Here is a 12,759-nt window from a genome sequence, read left to right as displayed (position 1 = left end):
CATCCATGTGTCCATCCATCCATCCACCCATCCATCCGTGCATTCATCCATCCATCCATCCATCCACAAATCCATCCATCCATCCATCCCTCCATGTGTCCATCCACCCATCCATGTGTCCATCCACCCATCCACCCATTCATCCATCCATCCATCCACCCATCCATCCATGTGTCCATCCATCCATCCACCCATCCATCCGTGCATCCATCCATCCATCCATCCATCCATCCGTGCATCCATCCACCCATCCATGTGTCCATCTATCCATCCACCCAGCCATCCATGCATCCATGCATCCATCCATCCATCCATGTGTCCATCCATCCATCCACCCATCCATCCGTGCATCCATCCCTCCGTCCTTCCATTCATTTATTTCACAGACATTTTCAAATATTACCTAATACATGTCTGGCTAGGAGCAGGGCCCTGGTTGATACCAAGATAAATAAAACGTGATCCCAGACTTCAAGGATGGGAAAGAGAAATACATAAATGTGCCTTTTCATTATGGAGATAATTGCTATATTTTGCATACAAAACCAAAGTAAGGCAATATGACGGGTCCCAGAAATAAGGGGACTTATTTGACAGCTGTATTAGAAGAGCTGTCTTAAAACCCAAACTGGATGTAGGGTGACTCTCAGCTTCTGGCTTTGGCACATGGGTGAGTCATGGTGTCACTGGCTCATTAGGATTGTTGTGGCTGAGCAGGATCAGAGGCCATAGGATGTGGACGGCGGGTGCTGGGCAGGGTGGGGGAAGGGCTGCCTGTTACATGGACAGCACATACAACACAAGAAGGGGAGGCATGATCTGTTTCAGAGGAGAGTCATTTTTAATAATAACAATGTTATTATGAGTTGAATGTCTCTAATGTGCCTGGTACTTATGTATGTTCTCTCATTGAATGTCTCAACAACGCAGCAATTTTTCTAATACAAAATGTGAGCATCAAGGATGTAAATTTCTTGCCATAAATCAAGGAGAGTACCAGAGTCTGTGCATCTCCCCGGCCTGCACTGAGGGACACTGACTTTGATGTGGACAAGTGAGTCTGCTGCAAGGATGGGCTTAAATGCACAGCCCCTTTCTAAGGGAAGAGATCAGTCTTCATGGGATATCATGTGAATATTTAGAAAGTTAGAGAAAGAGGAAGATGAAAATTCTGAATCAGAAAGCTTCGACCAAGAGTAATCAAATATCAAATACCACATTCAGTGGCCAGACCCCAGGAAGGGCAGTGGTGAGATTCATGGTCCCTCCTTACACAGCATGGTTTCTCCCCTTTTGACCCTGGTGAAGACCCTGTCCTGCCCCTCCCTGTCACCCTCCACTTCAGCACACACCGCTTTCTTCTCAGGAAGGAAGTGAAAGTGAGCAACTCCCTCACAAGGGGTGCTTCTGATGGAAAGGGCACCTCTCTGTAGAGCCTGTGAGAAAGGAAAGGGGGGTTGAAGTTTTTCTGAAGAACAGAACGTTTTTCAGGAGCCTGAGTCTCCAGGCACCCGCAAGGACAAACCATAAAGAATTCAAAGGAACTATGATCAAACCACAGCCAACATTAACAACATCACTCCCCACCTTAGCTAACCTCACCTTTTAAGCAGAAGAGGTCAAGGGTTTTGCAAAGGTCTCTGTGCTTTGGAGAATTACCAGGAGTTGTCACCTCCCTGGTTTGATGATCTCCATGTCTGAGCTCTTGGGAGCCTTCCCCGGGGGCAGGCCAGCACCCACCTTACACAGGGTGTAGCTGTCCAGCCACCATTCTTGGGCGTGGCACAGCCTCCCACACCAGCCTTTACAGAAGTCAGGCTCCAACTAGAGGAGCTGGAGGGCTCCTCCATTGTTCTGTGGAGCCAAGAGCTGACTTCACGGCACAAAAGATCAGAGCTACCCAAACAGGCAGCAGCAGAACTCGTTGGGTGATATGGAGCCCTGCCTGTGTGGCTGACAGGAATCACATGTGGGGAATGTTTCCACCAGACTGCCCCTGAGGAACATAGGGAGCAGGGCGCACCCACACCTGTTCTTCCACTACGCACCCTGCAGGCCCTTCGTCCTCACACAGTCCTTCAAGAAACAAGTTTGCTCTGGTCCCCTGAGCCGACTCAGGGGACTGACGTCCTGGTCATTCGAGTCTACCCCTTCCCCACTACCCAGGGTGTGTGGCCATCACTCACCTGTCCCCTTGTTCTCAGAAGGCCTCCTTGAAAGTTCACGGTCCCCGTGTGCATTTCACTGCTTTGTGTGTAAGGTTGACTCCAGAGAGGTCCTTTTATGTCTCAACTGGTAAATTCATTATGAAATAATTCTTGGAGAGATACAGGCCACTGATTTTCTGCAATTTGCAACACCACACTTTAACTTGCGCTGAAAGCTGAGCCTTTGGGTCCTCTGTTTTAGAAGAATATTAATATTTCTGTGACCTTTACCAGACAGCAGTTAAGACATAGTCTTTTAAATAACAAAACTAAGAAAACCAATAACCTAAAATACATATTGCTGACCCTAGTTTGATGAGCAAATTAGGAGAGATAAGTCTTTTCCTAAAAGGTAAAGAAAGTCAAAAGACCTTGTAAATTGAAGTAGAATGATTAGAGATACTTGAATGGATGGATGGGTAGATGATAGACAGATGATAGATAGATAGACCGATGGACAGGTCAATGGATGGATGGATGAATAGAAAGGTGGATAGATAGACATATGGATAGATAGATGGATGGAGAGATACATGGATGGATAGATGGATGAACAGGTGGATAGAGAGAGAGAGATGGATAGGTAGATGGCTAGATAGATACATGGATACATAGACAGATGGATAGATAGGTAGACAGACAGACAGACACTATTATTTTCAGACATGGATCCAGATTCATCTTCTGGATATGCAGTAGCTCTTTATATACTACTACATTCTATACCACATCATAGGTAATTTCCTTGATTACACATTTAGTCTGTATCTGGATGACAATAAATGTGAGAGCAGAAAGCCATCTAGGAGAGTGCTGGGCATCTGTGCTGCTATGGACATGCCGGCTCCAAGTGTATCACCAGCTACGGGGCTGAATAACTCTCCATTTGCACTGGGGTTGGCCAAGGCACTCAGTACCTCATAGGGCCAAATCTGCCCTCAAGACCTGGACTTATTTTGAAGCCCTGCACCTCCTCCTGGTGGGTCCAAGTAGTTAAGTGCCAGCATTTTCTCCCACCGGGTCTATGCTGTGTGCAGAGTTCAGTGTAAGGTGGACAGAAGTCCCAAGAGCTGAGCCCAAGCGGAGGCCACGCCACCCAGAGTCATGGTGAATAGAGAGGACAGAAGGGCCAACGTTCCCTTAGAAATGTCCATGTCCTCCTCCGGAATCTAAAGTGGCTGTGATCGTGCTGTCTTGGTCTTGTTCCGTGTTTGAATGCGGCATCTACTGTTCACAGTGGTCTCAGAGCCATGTCACGAAGGACAAGATACCTGGCTGAAAATGTGACTACTGAGGGACCCTCTCAGGGAAGGCTTTTGTTGCCTTTGTCATCTTACCTAATTGTGCATGGACGAACGGCCCTATGCCATTAAATGTTAGGGGGTATTTACCTGACACGCCAATTTGTGTTTGGACTCTCTGATCTGCAGAAATTAGACCACATGGTTCCAGGACCTCCTCTTTCCAGTCTGGCTAACTGAGTTTTCCCTTAACTCTGCTTTGACCTGCGCGGAAGCTCACAATCCCACCTGGGGCCTCAGGGCTACACTGGGAACTGGACCCCCACCCCTTCCTTGATCCTAATGCAGATCCCATGGACTCTCCCTGCCAAGGACCCCATGACCCAGGGACCCCACACCTGCCCTCAGCCCTCCCCACTACATTGCCAAGTCTCCTCTATGTTGTATCTCGTGGCTCTGCCAACACAGGAAAAATAGATTAACACTGACACTTTATGGCTTTACCTCCAAAGCGCGAATGCAAGGAAGTAAAGCTGTTTTCGTTTACAGTTCACAGGGTAGAACCAGTGGGGTTTGCCCTCGAAACCCACTCTGGGTGCCTGTGTGTGGGGGTGGCACTCAGGAGATTTTCCTGTGTGTTGTGATCCGTGGGTGTGGTGAACAGGGCAGCCCGACCTTTCGAAGTCAGTGTTCGCCTGTGTGTGGGGAACTAGGTTTAAGGGATGGGAAGTGCTCTGATGTTCATACTTGTGAGTACGTTCAAAACAAACTATCATCAGCACACCCAAGGGCTTCGATAAAAGTGCAGGAGAGCATCTGAATACCCTTTGGAGAGAAAGTCCAAGGATCTGCTGTGATGCAAAGTCAGAGAAAACCCTGAGACTGTGGGGCCTGGATCCGAACACTCGGCTTCATATGTGGGTTTATCAGGAATTTATTGTGCTCCCACTAGATGCCCAGCACCTTAAGGGTTACCAGTTGCTGTTCCCACATCCCAATATAATGAAATAATTCCCCTTTTCAGAAAGGCTATTAATATGGGTAAACCAAGGTCTCTTATGGTAAAGACACAGAATTAGTTCCACTGAATCATTCCTTAAATTTGTGTGTGTGTGTGTGTGTGTGTGTGTGTGTGCGCGCACAAGCACCTTTCTTGTGATAGGAAGTCGTATTTTTATTTGGAAAAATGCCACGTATTTTTTAATGCAGCATAATGTTTTGGAGAAAAATGGACTCCACTGACTACACGAAGGGTTTAATTTTTGTATTTTTGAGAGATTATGTATGTCGGTGCTCTCCACAGCCTCCTCGGTGCAATCAGGGTTTAACGACTTCATCGACTGCCCCCCTTGGCTTGTTGACACAGACCCCACGGTATCAGCGAGGACCCTGTGGGCTCCTGACCACAGGCTTGGCACACGCTGCTGTGTCTCAGGGGCCTTGTGGAAGGACTGAGTGCACTCGGGAAGAGTGTGGATCACCTTCCCATGTTAAGTCAGGTAATGAGAGATTCTCCATACTCTCAGGGCTACTGTTAGACCCGTGTTTATCATTGTAATCACAGCATCATTTCCATTGTTCCATCAGGCCAGTGTTATTTTTCTCCCAGAAGCTACAGCTCGGACTTGGAGAGCTGGTGCCCTTTCAGAGCGATTCTGGAACCCCTGCTCTGAGTCAGAATGCCTCCTTGTCTCCCAGGGATTACGTGAGATTGGTCAGGAGAAAACCCCACCTTCAAAGCAGATATTTTAAAGAAACTGACCCTGAAGCTTTATATTTTCTGTAGTTAGTGGTAGCTTAGCTATTTGTCATTTTTCTTCCTTAGCAGATTATTGATGATAATGCAGAGCTCGAGATTCCCAGAGGTGAAAATTATCCAGTCTGCTTGGGTTTTGTGGAACGACTGAGTGTAATCTAGAAAATTCTCATTTATTAGAACAGGGTCCCCAGTGGTCAGGTTGTTCCTGCTACCAGATCGTTGGCGCCTCTAACCCCAACCACCGGCTTCCGCTGCACCTTCGGGGCGGGAGGGTGACCAACCACGAAGACCCACCCCATTTTCACTATACTGTCCTGGCGTGGGTTTCCCTTCCATGGCTCAGCGCTCCATCTAGTGCGTGAAACAGTAATGAGAAACACATTGAACATGTCTAATGTGATCTGTGACCTACTGATTTCCCCCCAACAGTTAGGCATCTCCTCCTATCACAAAGATCTTAAAATTAAAACAGAAAAATCTGAAACTGTGTGGAAAGGGGAAAAAGCACATAGAGAACCAGTGGTTCTCAGACACGCCACATCCCAGAATGACTCAAGAGGCTTCCTTGGGTAACAGCTTTAAATGCAGAACCCTGAATCAAGTTTGTTAATGTCTCTAAGTTCATGTACTGATTTAATTCAGCCTAGAGGTTCCCGGCAGGCATGGGGAAATGGAAGCACTTTCCATTTTAGCATTTTCCATTTGATGCACCTAAGTAATTTCACACCTATCTATATTACAAACCACCAAATTTTAGAGAAGATTGAGGTGGGTGGCTTACATAATTCTCACACTCAAGACACCTGCTCTTCAGGAGGGCAAATGTCTCCTTGGTACTAAATTCATTAAAGGAAATATCTGATAGTTTAGGGATATAGGCTTTTTCATAACTTCTCAAATTTTCCAATTTTAAAGAAATACATGTCAGTATAACAATATAAAAACACACAATTACCACTAATGTGTTTTATATCTCCCCACATTATTCTGTGTATACCCTTAAAATGAAATAGGATAATTAAATACATACTGTTGTAAAATCTGCTTCTTACACTTCCCAATAATTGCCTGTACATCTTTCCGTGATAATAGAGACCTCCATTGTCTTTTAAATGCGTTATTGTATCTAGTATATTCACGTACTGCAATTTATTAAAATTTCTCTCGATGGGCATTAAGTTGTTTCTAATTTTTCTGTCATAAATTGCCACACCTTCAATTTCTTTATATAAACGTACTTGCTCACTGGTGTAATTCTTTGCTTGACAAAACCCTAAAAGCAAAATTACTAGGTTTGAACCTTTGCTAGCTGGTAAAGCTCTGGAAACAGTGCTGAATGCCCTCCGGAAAGTGTGATCAGTGTCGGGTCCTACTCCTGGAAAACAAAGCTGTGGCTCTTTTCTTACCAGTACCAATCGGCAGGTAGAATGTGAAACACTACAGTCATGTCTCCAGTACTCCTGAGATGTTAATACATCATTTGGTCTTCGGCCACTTGTATTTCTTATTTTTTGAGTGTATTTATTGATATCTATTGTCTTGTTTCTATTGTTGTAATCTCTTTTTCCCCCTAGGATGGACTGCTTTTATAGTGAGGATATGAATTTTTGCCTGACATATTTTGCTAACAGGTTTTTCTTTAAAAATTTTTGATGGTATTTTTTAAGTTAAAGTAGTTCATTTTTTTCTTCATAATTTCTGGCTTCAGTGGACTCTGGAAAAATTTTCCCACCACTTCATAAACTAATTCTCCTGTATTCCCAGGTAACATGCTTAAGGCTGTCAGTTATCCATTTAAAGCTCTATTCCAGAAGAAGTTTACTTTTGATTTATGGGAAAGATCTGGATGTACTTTTCTGTTTTGTTTCCCAAGAAACAAATCTATCCTGTATTCAGGGGGTTGAGATGATTTCTTTATCTGCTTCTCTCTAGATTTCCTCTTCTCTATCAGGAGTATCATACTTTTTGTATTATTGACTCTGAGTAACATAGTTACAATATTGCATTGTAATATCACTATCTTCTAGAATAAGCTTATTGGAATGCATTGTCTCTTACGGACGAGCTCTCTAAGACTTTCGAACGCTATCTTCCACCTAAGTGTTATGGAAACTGCAGGGGTTCTCTGTGTTTGGGTCACCCCTAGGGATAAATAAAAGCCTAGAGAGTAAAGGTGTAGGAAAGCCCATGCTCTGGGGAGAGAAGAACGGTCAAGGGGCTAATCCAAGAAGGCACAGGTACATCCGTTCCCAGTGCATCAGAATGGGAACCTGAAAAGCAGGTTCTGACTTCAGAACCTGAAAAGCAGATCCATAACCAATGGGTGGTCTTCCTTGATTTTTACAGTTTTCATTTAAACAGCTAACGAGGGAAACTGGAATAATCCAACGGACAGCCACAGGTAAAGGCCAGGAATTTCTAGGGGCTGGTACTTCTATGTTGGCCTCGGATTCGAGATCTATGGTGAGCAGGATTTTCATTTTCTCTTCACAGGAAACAAGTCTGAGCTAGTTATGGTGCAACTGGAGAGCTGCCATCTTTCTTCTGTTGGATGTGGCTTGGGGATGCTGCAGACAAAGCCAACATTCCTCTAGAAGCAGCTTCGAAGGTGCTCGGGGCTCTGAGAGGTGTCCAGTCTCCTGCACTGTCAAGGATGGAAGTAATTATCTTAAGCTGCAGAAGGTGAAAGTCAGGTGCTGCTGGGACTGTGCCATAGAAAGGCCCAGAACAACAAACAGGTGCCCCTGTGCAGTAACACCTCCTGACAGAGTGGCCTGCCAGGGATGTTTACCACAAAATGTGATCTCTGGCATCTGCATTAATCAACTTCCTGGACAGGGCTAATCCTTCCCGTTTGCATTTGGGTGAGAATCTTCCAGAGATGAAGATTTTTGTTGTGGTCTAATTTTTTTTAAAACAGATTTGCTTGTTCTGAAAATAATTAGGCCACAAGACTGTGTTCAGTGAAGCCATTCCTTTTCCTTGAAGGCAAGTCCACTTCCCAGAATGAATGGTCACGAGCTTTCCTGTTCTTTCTGGAAGAAGGGCAGCTCATAAAGATGGTCTGAAGAGCCAATATCCAGATCTACTGATGTCAACTGAGGTGGTACCCAGTCCCCAAACAAGCGGCTGATTTTCCCTTTTTGGAGGAATAAGCAGGGCTTACCCATTGGCTTAAAGCACCATAGGATCACTGTCTCATTCAGAACCGTTTGGAAGAAGAAAGCAGCAAAAACAAACAAACAAAAAACCTGAGAAATACTTCTAAAAAGTCTAGGATATAGGGATTTTTTTTTGTCTTTTTTTCTGTTTCAGTTTGTTTTGTTTCTGAATAGCTGTGAAGGTTATCCAATCTGTAGAGAAATGGAGGCACAGTATCTCTATTTGGAAAGCCTATGTTCTAGTTCTAACCCTACCAATTGTTAGTAGTGTGACCTGAGATAAATACTGCACTTTTCCTTGCCTTAGTCTGGCTGTTCATAAAGTAGCAAGGATCTTAATGCTTGGAGGATCACAAAGCAAGGACCATAAAATGCTTATAATGGGTTTGCAGGATCACATGAGCTTAAGGTTTGGGAAAGCACTTTGCAAACTCTGACGGGATCCATGGATATGTGTACACAAATAGAAATAAACTTCACGTGTATACAAGTAAAGCTACATTTGCCTGGCCAAAGGGACCCCACACAGCCTATATAGTGATTCTGGAGCTGGTGCAGTCTTTAGCCAAGACCCAGGCAGCCCACACACCGACCCTAAAGTGGATATGACTGGTCACTGTTGCCCTGTGAGCTTCATGGAGCCTGGGGGATGCTTCTTTTCCTGAAAGAGAAATATTACGGCCAGGTAAAGGATGGTTTTGTCTTTTGTTGTCACAGATGTTGTCCCCATGTGATGCCATATGTGGAGAGAACACACCCCTTTCACTCTCAGCCACTCAGTCTTCCCATTAAGAACAATTGGGGTTTTGATTGGGTAGTCTGTGTTCACAAAATATGTGATCTGTCTTCTGCAGTTTTAATCACTGCATTAACATGGCTAAGACATGAAGCCTCTAGGTAGACCTGGCATTCCAACTCTAAAGAGGAATCTTCTAGAAATAGAATCGCTACTACTGATGGCTTCCAGAAAATCTTGGCTACCATCATGGAATGGTGGCACTCCAGGGCCAGGTCAAGTCAGTGACTGAGGTTGGGGCCCCAGACACTGCCTGAGGCAAAAAAGAGCACCAGACCTCATCTGACCTGTATGGACACACCCAGAACAAGCCTGGGTCTTTTATTCCCCCATCACACCAAATGCAGTGCCTCACCAAGACTGAGGCTTCTAAGTCCCACTCAGAGGGCAGGCCTTTGTCAGTAGCCCACAGTTTCTTGTTGCTTCTTATTGAAGGGATTGTAAGGTTTTACATTTGTGACCATTTGAGACAGGGGTGCCTGGTGATGGAAGACATCAACTTTCATTTCTTTCCGTAAGATGCTATAACAGGGTGGAGGAAAAAAAAAAGAAAAAAAGAAAAAAAATGAGCCATGAAATATACATTAAAATATATAACCTCATCTGTTTTCCAACTAATGATACTCATGTTCAGGAGAGGGAATGAGGGTCAGGAGAGCTCATAACAGAAAGGGAGACTAGGGATGATTAATCCTTGTGTGCATTGTTTCATTTGTTTCTTTATTTGCATTCGGTTCCATTTATTGCATTACATGCATCATATTGTAATTGGTTTCATTGACTGAAATTCCGTTCTGTGCCTAGAATTATAGTCAGTGCTAAGAATGGATAGAATAGAAAATGTAGTCAAAAGGAGGTACTCAAATGTTACAACAAAAAGTCCCCATGGGAGCAAGCCGGGGCCAAGAGGCACAGAGAGTCACTTCTCTGGGCCAAGAAAGGACATCCCCCAGAGTCTATGTCAGTGAGGGGTTAAGTGAGTCATGATGAAAGCAGGGTGGTAGATAAAGAAGAGGTGCATGGAGACAGAGGTGGGAGGGCATAGGGGATGTGGGGAGAGGTGCAGGGTGCGGGTGGGACGGGCCATATGTAGGGCTGAGAGTGGGTTTCCCCCTGCCAGTGGGGTTAAGCTGACTGCTCTCACATGACATCCTTAACCTCACGTGTCCTAGTTTGCTCTTTTAGCCAGGAGGAGTAAAGTTGTCTACTAAGTCTGTTGGAAGAATTGAAAGAAAATAAAAATATGGAACTCCATGCAAATAATGCTTTCCCAACCCCTGTTCATACCCTGAGGCAGTTTTCCTGGTGTGGACACAGGTCCCACCAACTCTCTTGAACAACTGCATTTTGCTGTGAATTTGCTGCCATTTGAATCACACACATTCCGTGTGGTGTTTGTATGTGGCAAAAGTTACAGAGCCACAGCAACTCAGTCTAAAGTGGCTTTTTTAAATACTATGATTTTTTTAAAGATTTTTATTTATTAGAGAGAGAGAGAGAGAACATGCACAGGGGTGGGGGGGGAGTGGGGAAGAGCAGAGGGAGAGCAAGAAGCAGGCTTCCAGGACTCCAGGATCGCGACCTGAGCAGAAAGCAGGCGCTTAACTGACTGAGCCACCTGGGTGCCCCTTTTTAATGCTATGGTTATCATGAAGTCGTAATTTTTTTATTATGTTGTGGGAAAAGGCTGTTGAAGGACAAAGTCAAGCTTCTGTGCTGGTGGCATTCTGATGGGAGGGAATGCACAGGAAACTCCGAACTGTCCCAGGAACAGGAATGAGGAGAAGCACCCACGGGCATTCCCTTGCTCTTGAAATTGGAGATTCAAAGTGTCAGTGTCCTCTACCTCCTGCGTCCCTGCCTCCACTTCGGTCTCCTCCACTAATCTCTTCCCTTGCTCTTCCATGTCTCACTTCAACCTCAATCTAAGGCACACTTGATGTCCTATACCCCTTGCTCAAAATGTGTTACAGGGACCACATGTACTGCAACCCCTTGGCATTGACATTCAAGGCTTAAATGCCTTAATCCCAGCCCAGCACTGCAGCCTCCCAGGCACAAGGATCCACAGCAAATGCACCAGCCCACCCTCTACACAAAGGGGTATCATTGGTCCCTTCTCTCCTGGTGGTCTCCCCCGCCTGCATCTGGCGGGCAGGAGCATTGTTGACTGGCAATGTCAGAATGCAAACTCTGGGAGGTAGAGAGTGGGCTGGGAGGGCATGGAGGCAGACACGGGAATGGGGACTGGGTGTCCGCCTCTGAAAGAAGCTTAGAAGTAAGAGGAAGGAGGGCAGAGAAAGGGATGTTTTCTCAAAGGGGGCATCTATGATTTCTACAGGAGGGAGGTGGCTGGGGTGGGAGGCCGCTGAGTTTCTTCTCAAGTGAGAGGAAGGGGGCTGTGCTGAAGAGGACCCGGTGCTCACACGGAAGAGAAAAACCTTGTCTTTGGCAGGAAAGGAGACAGAAGCGATGGTGGAGGAGAGATTCTGATGTTGGGGGCAGGGAGGGGAGAATTCATCAGAATACTTGGAGATGGGCTGCAGGCACTGTGTGGCCGTGCAGGCTCCTAGCAGCACGGGGGTTTACAGAGCAACAGTGAGGCTAAGTACCAGAGCCTGGGGTCAGGAGTGCCCAGAGCATGCCCCGCGTGCAGACAGTCTCTCAGAAACAACAGGAAAAACACAGCAGATCAGTCAGACACCATCAGGAGGAAGTCAACTCACTAAGCTCTCATGATACTCATCAGAGAGAGACGTCGACTCCCACTTTCATGGAGAATTTTCAGCAAAAATAGGTTAAATAGAGTGTCACAAAAATTAAGAGGTGATACATCAAAGGTCTGATGTTCTCTGATCTCAAGGGCCGGAGGGGTCCTCATGTTACAGAAAGCTTTTTTCTTTTCCAGATTTTATTTATTTATTTGTCAGAGAGTGAGAACAAACGGGGAGCAACAGGCAGAGGCAGAGGGAGAAGCAGGCTCCCCGCTGAGCAGGGAGCCCAATGGGGGATGCGATCCCAGGACCTTGGATCATGACCTGAGCCGAAGGCAGACACTTAACTGACTGAGTCACCCAGGCACCCCAGAGAAAGCTTTTTAAAATCTGTGTGCCCCACTGTGTTTTCTCACTGCCAAGCCCCAGTGCCTGCCATGTGCCTCCATTAGGGGTGGGCACAAGAATGGGGATCTGGATATCGGACCCAACAGGGGTTGGTCACTTCCTAGTGAGTGACCCTTGGGTTGCTGCCACTGTCTGTGTTTCGAGAGCCTACGTGTACCCAAAGAATAAGAACCCCAGAGAAGCCACCACAGAGGGTCCTCAGTCCCCAGTCTGAGACAAGATGACAAAGCTATGTGCAGCATGTGGGGAGTGATAAGTGTGGGGCTGCCCAGGGCTCAACACTGGGCCTAAATCTGGGCTTGAGGGTGTGGCCAAAAGACTTGAGTCTTTTTCCCAGGTAGTAATAGCAGTAGTAACATTAGGAACAGCAGAAACAGCAGTAGCGACATTACTAATAGCAGGAACAACAGTAGTAACACTGGGGGCAGCGAGAACAGCAGTAGCAACATTAGTAGCTGTTGTAACAGTCGTGG

General features: G+C 45.8%; 1 protein-coding gene across 1 annotated transcript in view; it reads right to left on the bottom strand.

The window, feature by feature from the left end:
• Positions 1–9,562: 9,562 nt before the first annotated feature.
• The window catches only part of SPMIP7 (sperm microtubule inner protein 7), a gene marked incomplete at both ends in the record, with an annotated part of 60,539 nt that continues 57,342 nt past the window's right edge, over positions 9,563–12,759 (bottom strand). The window contains one exon of the mRNA XM_080818249.1: positions 9,563–9,686. Coding sequence (XP_080674375.1) covers positions 9,563–9,686 — 124 coding nt within the window. The remainder of the gene's footprint in view (positions 9,687–12,759) is intronic.

This window comes from Martes martes (assembly GCF_963455335.1).
Source record: "Martes martes genome assembly, chromosome: 11".
Taxonomy (NCBI): domain Eukaryota; kingdom Metazoa; phylum Chordata; class Mammalia; order Carnivora; family Mustelidae; genus Martes; species Martes martes.
Note: the sequence above shows the minus strand (reverse complement) of the source record. Positions and strands in the feature narration are given on the sequence as shown.